Source organism: Sus scrofa, chromosome 5 (genome assembly GCF_054392235.1).
Source record: "Sus scrofa isolate SSC_HxYL_T2T_F1_AM1 chromosome 5, Sscrofa_HxYL_maternal_Yorkshire_Landrace_v2.0, whole genome shotgun sequence".
NCBI classification, from domain to species: domain Eukaryota; kingdom Metazoa; phylum Chordata; class Mammalia; order Artiodactyla; family Suidae; genus Sus; species Sus scrofa.
The window spans coordinates 78,300,677-78,324,876 of record NC_139387.1 but is presented as its reverse complement, the minus strand read 5'-3'; the positions used below and the strand labels follow the sequence as shown (position 1 = coordinate 78,324,876).

At 38.5% G+C, this 24,200-nt stretch overlaps 1 protein-coding gene across 2 annotated transcripts in view; it reads left to right on the top strand.

Moving 5' to 3' along the window:
- The window catches only part of SLC2A13 (solute carrier family 2 member 13), a 381,257-nt gene that overhangs the window by 343,272 nt on the left and 13,785 nt on the right, over window positions 1-24,200 (top strand). For both annotated transcript variants that reach the window (XM_021092534.2, XM_084957209.1), the window contains exons 8-9: window positions 21,972-22,093; window positions 22,228-22,380. In XM_021092534.2, coding sequence (XP_020948193.1) covers window positions 21,972-22,093; window positions 22,228-22,380 — 275 coding nt within the window. The remainder of the gene's footprint in view (window positions 1-21,971; window positions 22,094-22,227; window positions 22,381-24,200) is intronic.

The window sequence follows — 24,200 nt, the reverse complement described above, 5'->3', positions numbered from 1 at the left end:
GCTCTGGCTCTTAATTAAGAAAATGCAAATTAAAATGACAATGGGTTACCATTTTCATCTACCAGATTACAGATTTTTATTTTTTTTAAACTGGCTAGGTTTCAGTGCAAAGTTATCTCATGTTCACTGCTAGGAAGAATCTAAATTGTCACGATTCCTTAGGACACAGTTTGTGTTATCTGTTCAGCTGACTCTTCATATACCTGTGATACAACAATTCTACTTCTCTATGTTTGAGAAACTCTTAAACTGAAAATGAATTATGAGCTATAGGCATAAACATGGATAAATCCTAAAAGCATAATAATAAAGAATGAATTAGGAGTTCCCTGGTGGCTCAGCAGGTTCAAGATCTGGCATTGTTACCGCTGTGGCATGAGTTTGATCCCTAACCCAGGAATTTCCACATGCTGTGGGCACAGCTAAAAAAAAGAATTAAAGTCAGAAAAACATACAATATTCCATGACATTGAATTCCAAATCAGACACAACCAAGCTATTTATTTTTTAGAAATGCATGTATAAATAGTATTATAATACAGAAAGATAGCACAATTAACACAAACTTAATGGTAGTGATTATTTGTTGGGATACAATCGAAAAGTGGCCCACAGACAGCTTCTAAAGTCTGATAGCATGATAAAGATTGTAGGTCTTTTTTTTTTCCTCTCTCTCTTTTAAGGGTCATATCTGTGGCATATGGAAGTTCCCAGGCTAGGGGTCAAATGGGAGCTGCAGCTGCCAGCCTACATCACAGCCACATAGGATCCAACCTACACCACTCCCTCAATGCAACACCAGATCCTTAACCCACCAAGTGAGGCCAGGGATCAAATCTGCAACCCCATGGACACTAGTCGGGTTCATTACTGCTGAGCCACAGCAGGAACTCGGATGATGTTCTTAATCTGGTTGGTGAGCCTATCAGTGATGATCTTATTATTATTCCTTATAGTGTACATAAATATTTTATAAGTTCTTTGTATGTATGATAAATTTGAATAAATTAAAACAGGTTATAAAACAACTATAGCATGAACCTAATTTTATTTACACATATAAAAAAACCTAGATTTTTTTAAATATGTATGGGGAAAAAGCTTTAAGGAAATACACCAAAACATTTTCTTCATGATGTAAGGATACATGTAGATGAGTAATTGGAATTGACGTTTGGAAATTTAGGTTGTTAGGCAGTTTTGATTGTTGAGTTACTTTTAGCATCATCAAAAACACAAGCAGCATTATATCCCTACAGCCCTAAAGAGGCAAGCTTGAGTATTTTTAGGTAAGTTCCAGATGGTTCTTATTCTTTTGCACATGTAGAAGCTTAAGATTAGTCCATTTGGATGTCTCCTAGAAGTGGAATATTTTTGTGTATATACTTTAGCAAGTATGTGTGATAGAATATTATAGAATATTATTTTGATTTCCATGTAATTGTTCTAGGATACATTCTCACACTTGGGTCAGATTTCTCTGATGAATGAACCCTGTCACGTGTAACAGTATCACATACTACCTTGGTACCAGTCAAACTCGTATTGTGTATTGGTGGATTCATGGCTAGCAAATAGCAGTTTATCATCAACAAACTTGTTGAATTTGCCCTTTTTTATTTTTAGACAATGACAAAATATGAACTTAGCCTCCCAACTGTTTTCCATTCACTTTGCATCATAATTCATTCATTTATTCATAGGCTACCCTCTCTTGTCTCTTGGGTTTTGCTATTTATTCATTTTCAGCCTAGGATTTATTATAATGGTCTAAAAGAAAATGCTTACATTACTGAATATAAATATGAATAAGTTTATTCATGATTGCAGGAAGGGAAAACTTCTTTCAGTACAAGCTAAAGAGAAAGCCAAGGAAGTATAACAATTTGTAAAAAGATTAACAAAAAGATTGTGGCTGGAATCAATAGATAAAGTGAGCCGAAGGAAAAAATAATGTCCTCGGAATCTGCATGTTATTTCCTTCTCCTTTAGGAAACATATCCTATGCACAAGGGATGTACAGAACTTTATAGAAGAAAATAATATATTCTTTTTTGTCTTTGGAGCTCAGGCTGCAGAATACATGCATTTTATTAACAGCAAGAATGATTACTGTTGTTTTCATGATAATAAATTTTCATAACGTGCAATTTTAAAGGAAGATGGCAAGCATCAAGTAAGTCAAAACTTAAGCGCTTAAGTTCATTGGTGGATGCTAGTAAATATTCAAGCTAGAATTCAAACCTAATTCTGCTCCATTGCAAAACCCGTGCTTTTAACCTCTGTACAAAACTGGCCATATACCCAAGTCCATCTTCATTTCCTCTGTAGCTTTTAACCAGATTGTGTCACTCCCAATATATGGATCAGAGGTTTCTCTTAACATCTAGGTTGATTACATTGTTTTACTACATCACAGGGCCCTAATTTTAATGTTTATAAAAGAAAAAAACATTTACAGAAGATTTAATTGTGGCTATGATTTGACGCATATGAAAATGTTCCTGCTATTAATAGCACAACGCCAAGAACAAAGGCAAGTAGGAACAAAAACGAGCTCAAAGTATCCCATTTACTGCAATCTCCAGTTTCAGGAGCACTCTTTTCCAGGGAGGATCGTCCTTTGCCTCATACAGGAGAGAATTTAGATAAACTGTCTAACCCCTTGAGCTTTCTCCCGCACTCCACATGGGGTAAAGAGTGCAAAAATGATTCATTCACCAAGGTTGAGCTCATATTTAATATTCTCTGTCTGAAGTCTCCCCAACTTCTCAAATGTTGTGACACTGGGTTTTTCATGTTGTGATTTGGGCAGCCAGACTGATCTTACCACCCCTGAGGACCCACCTCGGAATTTTGTGTTCTCGCTGTATATGCCAGTATTTGCTTAGAATGTATATTTCAGGTGCTTTGAGAGACGCCTTTTCCTTCGGGGTAGAGCTTTGAGACATATTATTAGCCCAAGGGCCCTTTTGGAAAAACTACCCAAGGTAGATGCAAGGTTTTCTCAATAGGAGAGGACATTTTACTTTGCAATAAAATTATAGCAAGCCTTCCTTACATTTGTGTTTTTTGCCCTAAGTTTGTGTTTTTCACGTCTTTATCTCCTAAGTCCTTGGCCTTCTTTCTAGGAAAAGTTGCATGACTGTGGTTATCCTATCCCACAGAGTACAAGCTTATCCAGGATCCAAGATAGAGCCAGGCATTGAGTAATTCCTAGTTCATATGTTCACGTGATACCCGTAACCTCCGATTGTCCATCGCTTACTCACTTGCTCAGAATAGTCCTTGGTACCTGGCATTAGAGATGATCTCCTAAATAACTCTACAAATACAGGCAAATGTGCTAATCCCCCCTTCAGGATATGTCACCACCCTACTCAGGCCCTCCCTCCACTTTTATCCATTGCTGCCAGACCTCTCTCTCTCTTTGTAAAGAAAAATACCACAGATTCCCACAAATGTCTATGGTGTGTGTGTGAGTGTGTGTGTGTTTTGGGGGAATATAAAAACTCCCATCTTACTTTACCAACCAATTTTTTTTTTTTTCATTTTTGGCCGTGTATCTAATAGTTTCATTTGGTATTTAGCTTGTGGTAAATGATTGTTGAATGATGGAATGATTTAACATTTAATCTATTCTAGTGCTTATTCTCATGCCTAGAACACAATAGACATTTATTTGTTGAAATGATAAATTAATCAAAGGGGTAATCACTTGGAGTTAAAATATATGTGAAATACCTGCTGTAGGCTCTCAAAATATATGAAAATTCACGCAAAGAATAAAAGACACGTAGCATTTCTAATTCATTCTCTCCTTAACATAAAGTTACTTTGGAAATAAGGGAATTTCAAAATTGTGAGACAGTGTTTTATTTTTACATTGTCAAATGGTGAAAATGATTTATTCACGTAACAAATATGTAGTGAGCCCGAACTTTGTGCCTGCCTCTGTACTGGCCTCAGAGGCACAGGGGTGATGGCAGTGAGTAAAGTGGAGAAGATGCTGGATAAGGCTGGTAGGGGGGCCTCCCTTGGCTGTTTCCAGGAGGATGAGTGTGATGATGGATAGGACACAATTTGCTTTGCTCCAGTGCCAGGAACAGATATGGTGGATTTTAATGGACCTGCTAAGCTATCTGTTCACCCAAATGGTAGAAAAACCATCTTTTATTCAGAAGGATTGAGACACATCTTTTCTGTTTTATACTCTGTTTCTTTGCTGATAATCAGTAAGGTGTTTCAGAAGTTTCTATACAAATGAGGAAGTGAGAAAAAAGGCAATAGCAATTATAATGCTTAATTTGTGAAGCTATTACATTTTCACTCTAGCAGTAATTTGAGATAAAACAACGTGAAACTTCCTTACAGTTTATAGTTTTATCATAATGACTTTCCATCTCCTCATTATTTATAAAAGTTTTATGTCAGTAACTAACTAATGGCACAAATTCTTTTTTAAGTACTTGCTGGGACATTCCACATGTATTTTCCCCTCATCCTCCAAGCAACTTCTGGGAAACCATTTTTTTTTTTTAATTCCTATGACTGTGTCAGACAAAGTCATTATGTAGCTTTGTGTTTTAGAATCTGTATTATTAGCTGCCTCCTTAGCACAGTAGACAGTGCTTCAGTCTCTGAAGATGTATTATTTAAAGACTGCCGCACTGCCATTTTATTGCATTAGAATGACTGTTCTTCGTCTCATACGTTTGTAGTGTTAACATCACCGCCCTCAAATGAATTAGTCTGTTACTGAGATTGTTCTGTGATATTTTAATGTCCAGCTTGTTTCTGTTCTAATTATTGTTTTGTGCTTTGGGGAAAAATGGATACTGAGTCAAAAGCAACTGTACAAGACACAGAGACCCAGATCTGCCAAGATGGCTACTTATTTTAATTCCTAATGCTCTTTGGGAAGCATTTTCTTCTGCTCATTTTAGGTAGAGATTTTAATGACTGACTTTACTACTGACATTAAGGAGAACACTGACTTGGAGATTTCAAGCAGAGTGTTCATCTCAATTATTTTTCCATTTACATTCCATAAAATATAAGTTACCCCAAGACAGACAGGCTTTTATATATACAGTTAACTGTATTATGTTGAAGGAGATGGAAACAGAGAAGGTTGAATTTCAAGTTCAATGCTACGTAATCTTGGAAAAGTCACTGTATTTTGAAGACTTGAGAGAAAGACAAATACCATATAATATCACTTGCATATGAATTAATATATGGCACAAATGAACCTTTGCACAGAGAAGAAAATCATGGACTTGGAGAATAGACTTGTGGTTGCCAAGGGGGAGGGGGAGGGAGGGGGATGGTTGGGAGCTTGGGGTTAATAGATGCAGACTATTGCCTTGGGAATGGATTAGCAATGAGATCCTGCTGTGTAGCACTGGGAACTATGTCTAGTCACTTATGATGGAGCCTGATAATGTGAGAAAAAAGAATGTGTACAAGTATATGTAACTGGATCACCATGCTGTACAGTAGGAAAAAAAATAATGTATTTGGGAAATAAAAAAAAAGACTTGTCTCATTTATAAAGTGGGAATAATGATGCTATGGCTTTGGATTATTATAAGAATTAAATGAGCTAATGTGTATTAAGGTGCCTGGTATATTATAAAACCTTATACATATATTAGTCAGTTTCTTCAAGTGATTTAGTTATGCAAAGACATTTCTGTAGGGAGCACAATTTTCATAAAGAGTCCATAGCACTCACACTTGATGGAAGGCAGCTGTAGAATGGATTGAAAAGAATCCAAGAAACATATTATACCATTGTTTGTATTAAGATAGCTCACATCAATAAATCAGCTGTTTTCACTCCCAGGCATCTGCAGATAAAAACCAGCGAAGGATCCTGTGCGGACACACTTGCGGTAGAAAGAAAATCAAATCAGCATAATGCTGTGGTTTGAAATTCTTAAAGTTTGGGATGATACAAATAGATTGTGCAATGCTTACGGTAAGGAAACATGTCTTTCCTATACTACCGTGGGCACTGACTTTTTTTTTTTTCCCCACTGTACAGCAAGGGGATCAAGTTATCCTTACATGTATACATTACAATTACATTTTTTTCCCCACCCTTTGTTCTGTTGCAACATGAGTATCTAGACAAAGTTCTCAATGCTATTCAGCAGGATCTCCTTGTAAATCTATTTTAAGTTGTGTCTGATAAGCCCAAGCTCCCGATCCCTCCCACTACCTCCCCCTCCCATCAGGCAGCCACAGGTCTTTTCTCCAAGTCCATGATTTTCTTTTCTGAGGAGATGTTCATTTGTGCTGGATATCAGATTCCAGTTATAAGTGATATCATATGGTATTTGTCTTTGTCTTTCTGGCTCATTTCACTCAGGATGAGAGTCTCTAGTTCCATCCATGTTGCTGCAAATGGCATTATGTCGTTCTTTTTTATGGCTGAGTAGTATTCCATTGTGTATATATACCACATCTTCCGAATCCACTCCTCTGTCGATGGACATTTGGGTTGTTTCCATGTCCTGGCTATTGTGAATAGTGCTGCAATGAACATGCGGGTGCATGTGTCTCTTTTAAGTCGAGTTTTGTCCGGATAGATGCCCAGGAGTGGGATTGCAGGGTCATATGGAAGTTCTATATATAGATTTCTAAGGTATCTCCAAACTGTTCTCCATAGTGGCTGTACCAGTTTACATTCCCACCAACAGTGCAGGAGGGTTCCCTTTTCTCCACAGCCCCTCCAGCACTTGTTATTTGTGGACTTATTAATGATGGCCATTCTGACTGGTGTGAGGTGGTATCTCATGGTAGTTTTGATTTGCATTTCTCTAATAATCAGGGATGTTGAGCATTTTTTCATGTGTTTGCTGGCCATCTGTATATCTTCTTTGGAGAAATGTCTATTCAGGTCTTTTGCCCATTTTTCCATTGATTGATTGGCTTTTTTGCTGTTGGGTTGTATAAGTTGTTTATATATTCTAGAGATTAAGCCCTTGACAGTTGCATCATTTGAAACTACTTTCTCCCATTCTGAAAGTTGTCGGCACTGACTTTTTAAAGTAGAGACAACTTTCCTAGAGTTTAATTTTTTATGGCCACACCTACATTTGAAAGTTCCCGGGAAAGGGACTGAATCTCAGCTGCATCTGCGACCTACACCACAACCGTGGCAACGCTGGGTCCTTGAAGCCACTGCGCCAGGCCAGGGATCAAACCCATGCCTCTGCGGTGACTACAGTCAGATAATTAACCCGCTGTGCCACAGCAGGAACTCCCTAGAATTTAAAATTTTTTGATAAGTATATCTGCCTTCCCTAATGCTTGCAATATAATGGAAAAATTGGCGTCAGTGACTGAAGATCAACTTAATGGGAACTGATAAAAGTATTTTTATTGCTTTAACATTTATTGAGCATTGTTTATGTGTAAAAAGTGCTAAGTGCCTATAAGCTCAGGGAAGGAAAAGGGAGGACAGAGGTGCAGTGTCCTCACTGGAGAAAGGCCCCAAGTGAAATAGGGAGAATAAAATAAGTCAGGTAGGAGAGCAAACCCTCAGTGAGGAAAAAATGTCAGGCCTCTGAATTGAAACTTGAAAGGGATGGTAAAATTTCCCATTATGAGATTCTTGTCATAGCAGTCACATGAGGGCCAGTCCTAGCCCTGTTCCAAAGAAAGAACTTTGGAGCTCCCATTGTGGCTCAGCAGCTTAAGGATGCCACGTCATCTCTGTAAGGATGCAGGTTCAGTTCTGAGCCTTGCTCACTGGGTTAAGGATCCAGCACTGCTGCAACCTGGAGCCCAGGTTGCAGGTGTGGCTGTTTCATATGTCAGCAGTTGCAGCCTCTGATTCCACCCCTAGCCAGGGAACTTCCATGTGCTGCAGGTAGGGTGGTAAAAAGGAAGAAAAAAAACAGAAAGAAATAAATTTTGGTCCCATTATAAACTGTTTTACTAATTTAACTTACTTTGGCTTTTTTTTTTTTTTTTTTTTTTGTCTTTTTAGGGCCATACCCATGGCATATGGAGGTTTTCAGGCTAGGGGTCAAGTCAGAGCTACAGCTGACGGCCTACACCACAACCACTGCAATTCGGGATCTGAGCTGTGTCTGCATCCTACACCGTAGCTCATGGCAATGCCGGATCCTTAACCCACTGAGTGAGGCCAGGGATCTAACCCGTGTCCTTATGGATACCAGTTGAGTTCATTACCGCTGAGCCACAATGGGAACTCCACTTTAGCATTATTTTTGTTTGAAAATGTGTTTTTATTAAATGGTTGTTAAATTATTACATCAATAGTAACCAGCAGAATAATTCTATTGAATACATTAAGCCTTTTCTTCATTCATTTATTTGACAAATGAGTATATACACTGTCCCAGCTATTGGACATTAAGATATCGCAGCAAGTGGCTATCAACTTATATACCAGTGACTGGAGCAGTACGCCTACATCAGACCCCATTTAGCATCATCCATCTCAGCTCTCATTGTTCTAAAGCCCACAACACACAAATGAACTTCTTCTCTGTATTTGTGGCTATTTATTTCCATTACACTGTTTCCCTGCCTCCACTCCATTTGGTTCAGTCTCTCGGTGCTTCAGAGTTCCTCATGTGATTGCCCCATGACGGCAAGAAATAAAAGAAGGAAGGAAAGGAAGTGAACTTGAAGGAGAAAGTAAAAAAATAAGGTTGGTTTTCTTGAGTGACAAAGAAGCAGATTCTGAATATGATTCCAAGAGGAATTCTAGGAAATATGAGCAGTATAATACAGTACGTTTGGAAGAGTTGCAGCACCTCCCGTGGTGACTACACAGGCAGAAGTTATAGTTTGTACCACGTCGTCAGTGTTTGAAGAAAACCTTGCTGTAGGAATGGATCTGTATGGCCGTCGTGATACACTCTTGAGGACCAGCGGGATTTTATAGATTTGGAATCAGGATCAGTACTCAGTCTTAGAACTTAGCCCTTTTCTTGTTAGAACTTCTCATATTGAGATGAGCAGAAACACGCTTGATTTTCTCAGTTAATGGACGTTTTCCAGTAAAGTTGCATCAAAAAGTAAGGGGGAGAATAAGAAAGCAAGAAAGTCCTCGACCCAGCCCTGCTTCATGAAGCTCTAGATACTCATCATCAGACTGGTAGGGTCTGCCTTGGCCTCTCTCCTCTCACTTCCCCATCACTTTCACCTACACGCCTCTTCTAGGGACGTCTCCTTATTCTCTTACTGCTCTTTCCTCTTCATATATTCCATGTTCTGACTTAGAATAGAAATTGTTTGTCAGCATTCTCTGGTATAAAGCATCCACTCTGTGCCAAGGCAGTTGACAGCCTGTGTCACACATAGTTAGGCCAGGCAGGCAGGTTGTGGGGCAGAGCCGTGAAGAGAGGCTGGCCTTGGGAGACCCCTAAGGAGAGAAGCAGTGTAGTGATGACTTTGGAGTATGATGAGTATGGAAGCCCAAACTTGGAGCCCCTTTGGGTGATATGAGGGAACAGCATGAAGGAGAAGGTATGCAATTCAACGGCAAGATTGCCCTTCCTGCCAGTGACAGTTAAAGCAGAGTGGCTAATGACTTCAATGCCTGCCTTTACGACGAGAACAATTTTAAAGGGAAACCAAAAACATGGGAAAGGAATCCCAAGATAAGTTATCTGCTAGAGTTTTTCCCACTTTGTCAAAGTGACACTATCACAACTATAAATTCAAAAGTTAACACATCATCTTAATAGATTTCCTTTCCACCCTGCCGATTTTCCATGTTTTCATTTACTCTTATCTAAATAGCTTTATAGGGTATATAACATTTAGTACTTTGATACCCCCTGCACTGCCAGCTTCATGGCATTTTCCATGTTTCCAGGTAATGTTTACAGAGCAGACCATGACAGACTGGCTGCAGTTGTGATGATGCAGTAAGAAAAAGAACGAAGTATCTTCTTCCTAAGAATACAGTGGAAAATTTTCTTTCACAGAAGTGGGTTGTACCTTGAATGCTAATGTGGACTGTCCCCAAGGCAGAGTTCACTGCTCCTCTGACCTGGAAGAGTCTTTATTCTACATTGACCACAGAATATCAGAGACAAGTCTGGGAGGAACCAGAGGGGCAAAGGGGCACCGCGTCCTCTTACTTGTGTCCTTGATTGTACTTTTCATTGTGGTGCTTATTTGCCAGTTGGATACCAAAATAAAAGTTACTGAAGTTAAATCTAAGACATTTTGACCAGTCTTCAAACCCAAACCATCCTTTGTGGCTTGGCCCAGCTTACTTTGTAATTATTACTGTCATTGCTTCTTTATTCTATATGGTTGTGGCGTCAATTGATTTAACCACCTCTATCATAGAGTATCTTCATTATACCTAATTAATCTGTGTTCACTTATAAATAAAAGTGCAATGAAAGTATCTCTTTCAGCATATAATGTTTTTCCATGTAGCTGATTTCCTCAGGATAAATTTTAGGAATCAGATTTTAGGTCAGGAAAACTTGGGTATGAATATTCTTATATGAATTTGCCGGATTTCTTTCCAAGAGGAAGTTATACCAGCCTAAATTCTTACCAGAATTAGAGACTATACCAATATCACTGTATTTTCATCAGCTTTAAGTAGGAGTATGATTTTCATTTGCATGCCCACTCCTAGTCTATCTTTTTCCCATAGGTAGGGCACATAAGCTAGCCAACATCCTGGTAAATGGTTTAGACGCAATGATTTCTACGTAAATAAAACTTTATGGGAATTCCCACTGTGGTGCAGTGAGTTAAGAATCTGACTGCAGTGGCATGGGTTACTGAGCAGGCACAGGTTCAATCCCCGGCCTGGTGCAGTGGATTAAAAGATCCAGCATTACTACAGCTATGGCACAGGTTGCAACTGCAGCTCAGGTTTGATCCCTGGCGAGTACAACCAAAGAAAAAAAAAGGATGGCATTTTTTCTCCAAATTCCTACTGCTTTTGAAATATACCCATGTCCATGCTGAATTGCTCAATAATTCTAAAGATGTTATTTTTACCAGGAGATAATAGTACTTAAAAGATAACAGATGATTTTTTCGACTTGTCTCTATGTGACAATTCTCAGCAGGAAAATTATAAAACGTAAAATCTCAGGAAAAGGGCTTGACAACAGAAAATAATCAAAGGGCAAGATCTTCATCATGGTTTGCATACTGTAAGTTAGGGAGACATACTTTTCTAAAATTATTCAACCACAAATATGTTAGAGTTTAAATGCTATGTTGCCACCCTTGACATAAGTTTATTTCATGTTAGATTATTATATTGACATTGTACTAGTGAACAGAGTTTACAGTGTCTGGGTAGTAATGCCTCAAGTTTGTAATAGTAACTTTTCCTGGTTGCTTTGATGATCAGATGCCCAAACCTTGAAATTCCTCATGGCTCAAGTTACTTGTTAATTTACATCTTCCTAGTCCTCTGATTAATTGGCACTGTTTCCTTATTTCTCTCAGACAAAAGTGAAGGTGTCCTTTTCTGGGAAGGTACTCTATCTGTTTCTAAGCACCACTCTACCACCACTCTCAGCCTATAAATGTGTAATCAGATCATAAATTCCTATAGATAAAGAACTATTAGAATTAACCATTATCTAATACTACATAGATAGTAGTGTCCACTTGGTTTTAAAGAAACTAGTTCAAAGAAATCACAGTCCTGCATCAGGAACTGGAGATGAAATCATGCTTCCCTCATACTTCTCAGTAAGGAATTAGTAGATAAATTACATGCAGTAAACTCAGAAGAATGGTGAATGTGTCATACAAACAGTAATGTGCCCTCCCTCCCCCTCTCCAAAATCCTGGGTCTTTTTATAAATCCTTTTGGGAAGGTAGCAAAGTTCTGTAGGTTTCTCAGCAATAGGATTGGATAGATAAGATTTGAAGCTTTGTGCTATAAATACAGGTTGTATTTTCTCCCATCCCCCATATATGAACATGAAGCTTATTTCATCCTAGTGAATAAAAGAACAGTATAAAAAGCATGTGCTGTGTAGGAAACAAGGAATGAATTACTTATGTTTAATTGTGGCAAGAGCAATTGCACCACTTAGTTACTTTGGTTATTTCTTTGGTTAAAACTCTTTGGATAGCTGATGGAGAAGGAACACCAAAAGTAGGCAGAAATAACTCCATGTATGAGCTGATTTTGGGGGTGGCGTTGAGTAGGCAAAGAGAGAATTGTTGCACCTTCAAAGAAAGCTGTTAATTTCTAAATGCTTTTTTTTTTTTTCTTTTTTTTTTAATTTTTAGGGCTGTGCTTGTGGCATAAAGAAGTTCCCAGGCTAGGGGTCGAATTGGAGCTATAGCTGCCGGCCTAGACCACAGCCGCAGCAACGCGGGGTCTGAGCCATGAGCTGTGACCTACGCCACAGCTCATGGCAACACCAGATCCTCAATCCACTGAGAGAGGCCAGGGATCAAACCAGAATCCTCATGGATAGCAGTCAAATTTGTTTCCACTGCGCCATGACGGGAACTCCCTCTAGACGCATTATTATAGGAAGCACTATGGGCTCCATCGCTGGAACAGAGAACTGATCGTTTATTTGGTGTCAGTTCAGTCTGCTGGTAAAGATTTGTCCTCTCAGTCTGCCAAAACAAGACATGTTTTGCCTGCTCCCATACGATTCTTCTGCTTTGTTCACTGCTGCACTCTGCACGGCTGCCTTTGCTGCAGTTGTTTTCTGGTTTTGCCCTAGGAGGTGGTGAGAAGGTGCCCCCATCAGAGAGCCTTACTTTTTCTAATCCCAACCCACGCACTGATGTCAAAGTATTGTTCTTACCAGAGCATTGTGTTCTTCCACCAGCCGTCATGAAGCCAGGAAAACATGAGGGTATTTTGTAATAACATTTGAAATATACATGATTTTTTTTAGTTGGGATTTCTAGCATTTCTATTTTGAAGGTCACGTGTGATGTCGCATTTTTAGTCATTAGCTGTCGACGTATTGCTGGGTGTGTGACTTTGCCAAGTCCTGCAGTGCTTTCCTAAAATCAGCATGAGGATGAAGAGGAGTTACTCAGCCACTTACGCATATAAATGTCTTTGTCCAGATGGTAAAAAGTTACATCACAGCAAGCACAGAGTCTACCTGAAAATATGCTGCTTCCCATTGTTCCATCCAGACGTCATGCAGGGAACTTTGATCATAATGAGTATAAATAGTAAATTGAATTTTTACTGAATTTTAGTGATTTGATTATTTCTAAGCATTTCTCTCCCCAGCAGTCTTTTTCTCTTCCTTTCTCCTCCATCCCTCTCTCCTATCACTTCCCTCCTCTCTCCCACCTTCTGTTCTTATTTTCTTATTTTAAGATCTTTATAACCCAGGAGTTCCCATTGCAGCATAGCGGAAATGAATCTGACTAGGAACCATGAGGTGTGTGTTCAATCCCTGGCCTTGCTCAGTGGGTTAAGGATCTGGCTTTGCCATGAGCCGTGGTGTAGGTTGCAGACGTGGCTCCAATCTGATGTTGCTGTGGCAGAGGCTGGCAACTGTAGCTCCAATTCAACCCCTAGCTTCCATATGCTACGGGTGCGCCCCTAAGAAGCAAAAAAAAAAAAAAAAAAAAAAAAAAAGGTGGGGGGGGAAATCTTTATAACCCAAAAAACTGTTTGACTGGTGGGAGGTGAAGAAAGAGGATTATTGATGGGGGATTTTTTTTTTTTCTCTTTTTTACAACAACCACCACGGCATATGAAAGATCCCAGGCTAGGGTTTGAATCAGAGCTGCAGCTGCCGGCCTACACCACAGCCACAGCAACACCAGATCGAAGCCATGTCTGTGACCTACATAGAAGCTTGTGGCAATGCTGAATCCTTAACCCACTGAGCGAGGCCAGGGATCAAACCTGCATCTTCAGAGACTATGTCGGGTTCTTAACCTGCTGAGCCACAATGGGAACTCCATAAAAATATGATTACCATATATATTTTTATATTCTTTTCCATTATAGTTTATTACAAGATATTGAATATAGTTCCCTCTGCTATTCAGTAAATCAATATTATTTTTCTCTTATATATAGTAGATTGTATCTGCTAATCTTAAATTCCTAGTTTAACCCTCAACCACCTCCCGCAGCTTTCCCCTTTGGTAAGTTTGTCTTCTATGTCTATGAGTCTGTTTCTGTTTTGTAGATAAGTTCACTTGTATATTTTAGATTCCACAGATAAGTGATATCATATGATATTTGGGTGTTTTGTTTTGGTTTTTTTTGGTATGGCTTACTTCACTTGGTATGATGATCTCTAAGACTATCCATGTTGCTGCAAATTTCATTATTTCATTCTTTTTTATGGCTGAGTAGTAGTCCTGTGTGTGTGTGCATACCACATCTTCTTTATTGATTCATCTGTCAATGGACATTAAGGTTGCTTCTGTGTCTTTTTGTAAGTGGTGCTGCTATGAACTTTGGGGTACATGTACCTTTTGAATTAGAATTTTCTCTGGATATATACCTAGGAGTGGGATTGCTGGATCATATGGTAACTCTAGTTTTGGTTTCTTAAGGAACCTCCATACTATGCTCCATAGTTGTTATACCAATTTACATTCCTATCAGCAATGTGAGAGGGTTCCCTTTTCTCCATACCCTCTCCAGCATTAATTATTTGTAGACTTTTTGATGATGGCTATTCTGATTAGGGTGAGGTGATACCTCATTGTAGTTTTGATTTGTGTTTCTCTAGTTATTAACAAAGTTGAGCATCTTTTTATGTGTCTGCATCTTATAAGTTTGATTAGGTCCCATTCGTTTATTTGTGCTTTTATTTCTATTGCCTTGGGAGACTGACCTAAGAAAACATTTGTACAGTTGATGTCAGAGAATGTTTTGCCTATATTCTCTTCTAGGAGTCTTGATGGTATCATGCCTTCTATTTAATTCTTTAAGCCATTCTGAGTTTACATATGGTGTGAGGGAGTGTTCTGATGTCATTGATTTACATGTGGCTGTCCAGCTTTCCTAACACCACTTGCTGAAGAGACTGTCTTCTCCACTGTATGTTCTTGCCTCCTTTGTTGAAGATTAATTGGTGTGTGGATTTATTTCTGGGCTCTCTCTTCTGTTCCATTGATCCATACGTCTATTTTTTGCTGCCAGACCATGCTATTTTGATGACTATAGCTTTATAGTATTGTCTGAGGTCTGGGAGGGTTATGCCTCCTGCTTGTTTTCTTTAATATTGCTTTAGCAATTCTGGGTCCTTTATGGTTCTGTATAAATTTTAGGATTATTTGTTCTACTTCTGTGAAAACTGTCATGGGTAATTTGATAGGATCATAATAAACCTCTAGACTGCTTTGGGTGGCATGACCATTTTAACAATATTAATTCTTTCAATTCGAGAGCATGGTACAGCTTGCCATTTTTTGAATCATCTTCAGTTTCTTTTATCAGTGTTTTGTAGTTCTCAGCCTATAAATCTTTCGCCTCCTTGGTCAGGTTTATTCCTAAGTATTTTTTATGTGATTTTAAAAGGGATTTTTTTTTAACTTTCCCTTTCTGATATTTCATTATATATTAGCGTAAAGAAATGCAGCAAATTTCTGTATAAAACAACCCACATTTATGATTTCAGTTTCTGTGGTTTCATCTGCGGCTCATCTAGGAAAAGATAAGCTCTTGTTAACAGAAGTCAGTAACTTTTGTATCAAGAAATTCAGTTTATTGCTAGCTGTAAACCTCAGCTCCTAAAGACTTCTCTTAGTTCCTGCCATAAACATCCCATCATTGGCATCCCTATAACAGAGTAGTTTGCTGTTTGAAAGCCAGCAAGGGAATGAGAGACCTCAGCTAAATAGCACTGTAATCTTACATACTTAATTGCATTGTCTGGTCACTTCTGTACATTCTATTGGTTTCTAACCAACGAGCCAGAGGTCACCCCCACACTCAAGGAGAGAAGGCTATATAAGAGCGTGAAGGTAAAGGACCATGGATCATAGAGGGGCTACTCAAAAGTCTGCTAGAGAGACAGAAGCAGCTGATGAAACAAACATTCAAGAGTCTGAATTAGGGTAGTATTAATGCAAATAGAAAGAATCAGAATGAAGAAATTATGTCTAGGAAATATGATTTGTGCCTGCCTGAACCATATGAAATTCTTTGCATACATTAACTCATGTAGGCCTCAAAATATTTCTTTGAAAAGATACATGCGCATCAATGTTCATAACTGCACTATTCACAGTGGGCTAAGACATGAAAGCAATTTAAGCGTACATCAACACGTGAATGGATAAAGAAGATATGGTACATATACACAATGGAATACTACTCAGCCATAAAAAAGAATAAATAATGCCATTTGCAGCAACATGGATGAACCTAGAGATTATCTTACTAAGTGAAGTCAGACAGAAAGACAAATATCATATGATATCACTTATGTGGAATCTAAAACAGGATACTTTTTTAAAGATTTTTATTTTTATTTTTATATATTTAATTTATTTATTTATTTATTTTTGCTTTTTAGGACTGCACCTGCAGCATATGGAGGTTCTCAGGCTAGGGGTCAAATCGGAGCTACAGCTGCCAGCCTACACCACAGCAACGCCAGATCTGAGCTGCATTTGTGACCTACACCACAGCTCATGGCAATGCCAGATCCTTAGCCCACTGAGCAAGGCCAGGGATCAAACCCACAACCTCATGGTTCCTAGTCAGATTCATTTCTGCTGCACCACAACAGGAACTCTGATTTTTATTTTTCATTATAGTTGATTTACAATGTTCTGTCAATTTCTGCTGTATATCAAAGTCACCCAGTCATACGCGTGTGTGTGTGTGTTCTTTTTCTCACATAGGATACAAATGAACTTATTTACAAAACAGACTCACAGACATAGAAAACAAACTTATAGTTATCAAAGAGGAAAAAGGAGGAGGAGAGGTAAATCAGGAGTATGGGATTAACAGGTCACACCACTGTATATAAAATAGAAAAGTAAGGATTTACTGAATAGCAGAGGAGACTATATTCAGTAGCTTGTAATTAGCTATAATGGAAAATAATCTAAAGCTGTACACCTAAAACTAACACAATATTTGTAAATAAACTATAGTTTAAATAAATAAATAACTCTTTGAGGTAGGGACCAGGAAAATCCTTATTTCACTGGAAATAAGAGTGGTTATTTTGTTCATAGCCTGTATCTCTAATGTCTGACACAAAAAGTACTCATTATATACAATTTTTAATGAATGGGCCTAGCTTATAAGTGGTAGAGTTGGGATTTAAACTCAGAACAGCCTTACTCTACCTCCCAGAGAAGACAGTGCCTTCCATTGCAGCCAAAACAGGAAATCTAGATACGGATGTGCAGCAGATATATAAATTCTATCAGTGGAGCTTGCAGAGAAGGAGCTTCTGTCAGAAGCATCCATGCGAAAACCAAAAATCCCTAAAATTAGATGGAATGATGAAGGGAGAGTATAAGCTCCAAAGCAGAACCTTAGAGAACACCTGTATTTAGAGGTCGAGGGGGAGAAGGAGGCTTTTTTTTTAACTTTATTTTGTTTTAATTGAAGTATAGCTGATTTACAATATTTTGTTAATTTCTGGTGTATGCAGGATGATTCAGTATGTATCATACACACATCCACATAATACATACGTATATATTCTTTCATATTCTTTTCCACTGTAGGCTATTACCAGATATTGAATATTTCCTTGTGCTGTACAGGAGGACCTTGCTTTTGTTTTTGTTTTTTAGGGCCAACCCTGTGGCCTATGGAAGTTCCCAGGCTAGGGGTCGAATTGGAGCTACAGCTGCCAGCCTACACCAAAGCCACATCAATGCAGGATCCAAGCCACATCTGCAACCTACACTACAGTTCATGGCAACACTGGATCCTTAATGCACTGGGCAAGGCCAGGGATCGAATCCACGTCCTCATGAATACTGGTTGGGTTCATTTCCATTGAGCCACAATGGGAACTCCCCAATAGGACCTTGTTTTATTCATCTATTTTATATATAGTAGTAGTTTGTATCTGCTAAGCCCAAATTTCCAATTTATCCTTTGCCACCTTCCCCCTTTAGTAACCCTAATTTGTTTTCTGTGTCTGCTTCCATTTTGTAAATAAGTGCATTCGTATCATATTTTAGAGTCCACGTATAGGTAATATATGCTATTCATTTTTCTCTCTCTTACTTTACTCAGTATGATAATCTCTAGGTCCATCAGTGTTGCTGCAAATGGTATTATTTTGTTCTTTTTATTGCTGAGTAATATTCCACTGTACATATGTACCACATCTCCTTTATCCATTCCTGTCAATGGACGTTTAGGTTGTTTCCATGCCTTTGCTATTGTGAATAGTGCTGCTATGATCACTGGGGTACATGTGGAAGAGGCATTTTTAAATACAACAAAAACATATACATCAGAGAGGAGATGGATACACACACAGAGAGACATAAAAATGCAAAGGGGAAAGGGAAGAAAGGGTTTTCAGCAATGTCAACTACCACAGAGTGATCAAAGAGCCTCAGAATTAAGGAAGGATAATTGAATTTGGGGATTAGGAGGTCATCAGTGACCTTGGGGTGAGCAGATTCAGAAAAATAGGTCCTGAAAAAGAATCAGGCTGATATTTGAGTGGCTGGGGAAAGAGGGTGATGAAGGAAAGGGTGGAAGAAGCACTCACTAGAATAGACTTCTTTGTAATTTCAGATGAGCCAGTCGTAGTAATATGAGCGGAATGAAACATTTTAATAGGAATAAGATTGTATGTTATAAAAGGGTGCAAAAGGGTACGCTCAAGTAGGAAGACACTAAAGATGGCAGGAAGAGAATTGATTACTGATGGAACCTGACCTCAGAGGAAACAGAAGGAGAATGAGATACAGGATCATGAATTGGAAGGGCGTCCTTAGAAAGGGCAGGAGACATGTTACCGTTTGAGGTAAGAGAAGAATCTGACAGGAAATACAGAAAATTAGAGGTTCAACAGAGAAAAATTGAGGGTGTTCAAATCAGAAGCCTTGATTTTCAGGAGTTCCTATTGTGGCACAGCGGTAACAAACCTGGCTAGTATCCATGAAGATGCAGGTTTGATCCCTGGCCTCACTCAGTGGGTAAAATTCTGGCAGCTACAGCTCCAATTCGACCCCTAGCTTGGGAACTTCCATATGCTGTGGGTATGGCCCTTTAAAAAAATTGAGACTTTTTTTTTTTTTTTTTTTTTTTAAGATGGAATCCAGTTCTTCATGCCTGGAAAAAGGGGGAAAGATTTCAAGACTAGATAATAGTAAGAAATAGTTTAACTAATTGAGGGAACAGTTGACAAGTTTATTGAATATCTACTCTGAACTAAGCAGAGTATTCAGTACAGAAGACATTAAAGGAAAAAATAAGCATAATTAGGGACCCAACTGAGAAGAAATAGCAGGAACTTTTAATAGAACCCAGCAGCATAGTGTCATAATTCTGCCCAGCTTCTGAGACGTAGTTATTTAAAGGAAGTTAATGGACCTACACAGGGCTGGGAACTGAAATTTTAAGAAGGGCAGGCAAGCATGGAGGAACAAGAGATGGATTCCAGAGGTCATCGAAGGCCGTACCAGGCATGGTCTAAGCTGAGCAGTCAAATGAATGACTGTGAGAGGACTTCAGAATCGAAACATTGTGATTTGGGTGTGGAGCAACTTACCAGAAATGAGGAAAGAAAGTGCCTATGTTCAGAAAAGGTATATTCTAAGTTTGAGACCTTGAAGTAAAATAGTCCAAATCAAGCTAATTATAATGCCTTTGCTGCAGTTTCAGAGGTTAAATAAGGAACTGTGAAGCCAAAGTATTCGCTGGGCCAGAAGTCAAAATAACTCAACGTGGCAGAGGATGAGGGGGGTAGAGAAGATGACGGACCAGGCATCAAAACAGGTGTCATGTTATGATGGAGATCATAAACCCAGCAATAAGCATAGGGCTTAGATGTCAAGGTTCAGAAATAGAGGATGGTGGAGGTAGAACAATAGCCTAAAATGACAGTAGAAGATAAGAATGTTTTTGAAGCTGATCATGTCATCGAATGCAAGCCAGATTTCAATTAAGGTAAAGAATTACAAGTTCAGGGAGTTCCTGTGGTGGCACAGGATGTGGGTTCAATCCCTGGCCTCACTCAGTGGGTCAGCGATCTGGTGTTGCCATGAGCTGTGGTAAAGGTCGCAGATGCAGCTCAGATCCCACATGACTGTGGCATAAGCCAGCAGCTGCAGCTCCAATTCAACACCTAGCCTGGGAACTTCCGTATGCCGCAAGCGCAGCCCTAAAAAACAAACAAACCAATTAGAATTTCAACTTGAGAATCAGTCTAAGACCAAAGGAGACTTTGCTTCACATAGAACTAGGAGGCAAAGCCAGCATGGAGTGACTGATAAAGCAGCAAGTACAGCAGGAAGGTAAAGGGTTATTTAGAATAGATGGAAGTATTATCCCCTGCCCTCACCACCCTGTCACCCCTTTACAGACGCCCCTTCTAACCCTTAAATTTACCTGGAAGCCATCATCCCCATTTTACAGGTGAAAAAAAATCTGGTTCTGGAATTTGAATCTTGCCCTGACTGCAAAAATCTAGTGTTTCTACCCCATTATACTGACTCTCCCTGGTTTTAAACTGTTACTGCAGCTTTCAAGGACTAACTGGAAATCATGTCTGACATGTGAAATGGGTATGAATCACAGTGTATTGCCTTTGCTTAAGATGTAATTGACACGTAACATTCAGGTGTACAACATAATGGTTCAATATTTGTATACACTGGGAAATGTTCACCACAGTAAGTCTGTAACATCTGTCACTCCACAGTTACAATATTTTTCCTTGTGGTGAGAACCTTTAAAATCTACTCTTAGCAACTTTCAAACACACAATACTGTTTTACTAACTGTAGCTCCCACGCCATACATTACATCCTCCTGACTGAATGTCTTTTGTAACTGGAAGTTTGTACCTTTTGATCCATTTCACCCAAGCTCCCATTTTTTTTTTAATTGAACATATGAGATTATATGGTATTTGTCTTTGTCTGACTTATTTCCTAAGCGTAATACTCTCAGGGTCCATTCTGGTTGTCCTAAATGGCAAGACTTCCTTCTTTTTATGGACTGTGTGTGTGTGTATGCATGTGTGCGTACACCGCATTTTTTTTTAATCCGGGGTGTGTGTGTGTGTGTGTGTGTGTGTGTGTGTGTGTACCACATTTTTTTTTATCCATTCATCCATAGATAGATGCTTAGGTTTCCATGTCTTGGCTATTGTGTATAAGGCTGCAGTGAACGTGGCAGTGTAGATATCTTTTCAAATTAGTGTTTTTGTTTACCTCAGGGAAATACCCAGAATGGCAGTTCTAATTTTAAGTTTTTGAGGAACCTCCTTACTGTTTTCCATTGCGGCTGCACCAGTTTGCACGCCCACCAACAGTGTAGGAGGGTTCCCTTTTCTCCACATTCTCACCAACACTTTTATTTCTTGCCTGTTTGATGACAGCCATTCTGATAGATGATGTGAGGTGATATCTCAGTGTCATTTTAATTTGCATTTCCCTGATGAACAGCGATGCTGAGTACCTTTTCATGCACCTGTTAGCCATCTGTATGTCTTATTTTCCAAAAGGTCTGTTCAAAATCTCTACCCATTTTTCATTTGCATTGTTTTGTTTTTGTTTTTTTTTTTTTGCGATGGAATCGTATGCACAGTGTATTTCTTTGTGTTTTTCTTGAATTATATTCAGCTCTAAAAAGTTTTATCTGACCTTACATATTTAACCCTCCTATTTAAATCTTAATTTATTTCAAGAGAAACATCTTGGACTCTCTTCCTTAGTGACATTAAGGAACTTCCACATACATTCTAGGTGATCACGTTGAATTTCGGCAACTATGCCCTAACATCCTGAATTAATTTTTATATTGCATTATTTTTCAGGTGTGAAAATGAAACCAAATTCAAAACAGAAGAAATATTTTGGGCTTACAACTTCTGCCCTACTCCATACTCCTGGACTGCACTTCTGGGCCTTATTTTATATCTTGTTTTCTTCGCACCTGGTAATCAAAGGCTTTGTTGTTATTGTTATGTTAAATTATCCCAACTTAGAGGGTACAAGCTACTTTTTTTTAAATTTCTTAATGTACTACTTTACTGAATTTTTTTTTTTTTTTTTTTTTTTTGTATTTCTCAGGAATGGGGCCAATGCCTTGGACTGTGAATTCTGAAATATATCCCCTTTGGGCAAGAAGTACAGGAAATGCATGTTCATCTGGAATAAATTGGATTTTCAATGTTCTGGTTTCATTGACATTTCTACACACAGCAGAGTATCTCACATACTATGGTAAGAGAATATTTTTTTCAGCTATAGTTTCATTTGTATTTTCCTACACTATTTTTAGATAATGCTATTGTTTGTGACTGAAAGATTAGATGGTTATAGTTTTGCTGTTACAAATATCTCTATATGGCTTTATTATTACCCAAAGTCCTTGGAAATGTTGCTGGGGAAAAACAAGAGGAACTCTCCTTTCCTAAGCAGTACTGCTTCTTGTCCCTCAGTGCTTTAAAGCCTTCACCCACCCACCTGCTTTCCAAACCTAGACATCTCCCAGCTATTTCCCCACTTGGAAATCTTCACAGTGAGGCCTTTAGTTAAATGAAAACACATAAACCACAGAGAATGGTAGAAAGATGCCAGAGTCTAGGGCTAATGCTTGAAGATGTCTCATGACTGGGGTGGAGTTGTGTCCAAGAGTGGAATCAGAACAGGGCCGGAAGTAGCTCCCCTGAGTGTTATGCTGTGAGTTATACCTTCCACTGTATCATGTATGCTTTTCAGGCCAAAGCATTTCAATATCCACTGTGACCAGCGCTCAGCAGCGCTGAAACTATAAACATGACAGAGGTATTCAGATAAAAATGTGTGGCACCCTAACTCAGAGAAAACAATGTTGAGAAGTGATTGAGTTGGGAAGTTTTGGGGAACTACTTCAAGTTTATTTTTACTAACATGAAAAGACTTTTTTTAGCAAGAGGATATCTCCACTTTGTAGGCCGTGATCAGATTCTAGATGATGAAATGGAAGGTTTTCATTCTAACCTTTCATGAGCCTCTGTGATTTTGGGTGGAATGCCTACTGCTTAGGCCATTCTCTGACCCCCTCCCCATCTCACCTCACCCCACCATTGTGGGTACTTATAATCCCTCTTTGTAAGAACCACTTTATTTGTCACCTCCCCTACCCCACCCCCTCACTGATGGGACCACAAATCCGTTGAGTTTAGGCCAGGATTATGCTTTGTTCACTATCATATCCAGTGCCTTCCAGGGAGACTTACTCACTTGAGAAGCACTCAGAAGTATTTTTCAATTGTATAAATGCACAGATGAACTCTTAGATGATTGATAAATATGAGAAAAATTATAAAAGTCTATCCCTCCTCTCTTCTCGACATGTTAATTGATATTTTTTATTTAAAATTATTTATACAATTCCTTTATTACCTTTATAAAATTCCCTCTCAATAACCATTTAGAAATATTTATTTTCTTGGAAAGGAAATGCACTGGCATTTTAAACTGGATATATATTTATTATATTCAGGTTTATCTCATTTGGCAATTAAAAATTTTTATATAAATTCACACACTTACCTTCCTAATACCATAAATATGAACACAATAAATATTTACCCATATATAATGATTTTTGAGAACATTTAAATATTTGAAGACTTAAATATAGACTAATAGCTTGAGAAAACTTTTTTTTATGGAAAGTTATAGACCAAGTAATAGAAATCTACATGGTAACTCTTGATAGCAAAGTTCCTCTTTCTACAATAAATTCTGCCAGAAAAACATGAGGCAACAGCAGTAAAACTTAAATAGGGCATACAGACTTCTTTCAAAAATATCTCATTAAAAGAAGGTTTTTGCTTTTCATTAAGCCAAGCTTCTATCACATCAGCACACTGGTCCATTAGGTCTACTACTCATTAGTGGAATAATTCCTTGGCTCAAGTTAGATGGGCCCTGTTTTTTGCTCTATACTTTAAATCTGTATGTTACTAATTTATGTAAGGTATATATTTATATTCCCGATTTAACTAATATACACCATAATGATGTATATATATGGAAATATTTGTATCTTCTTT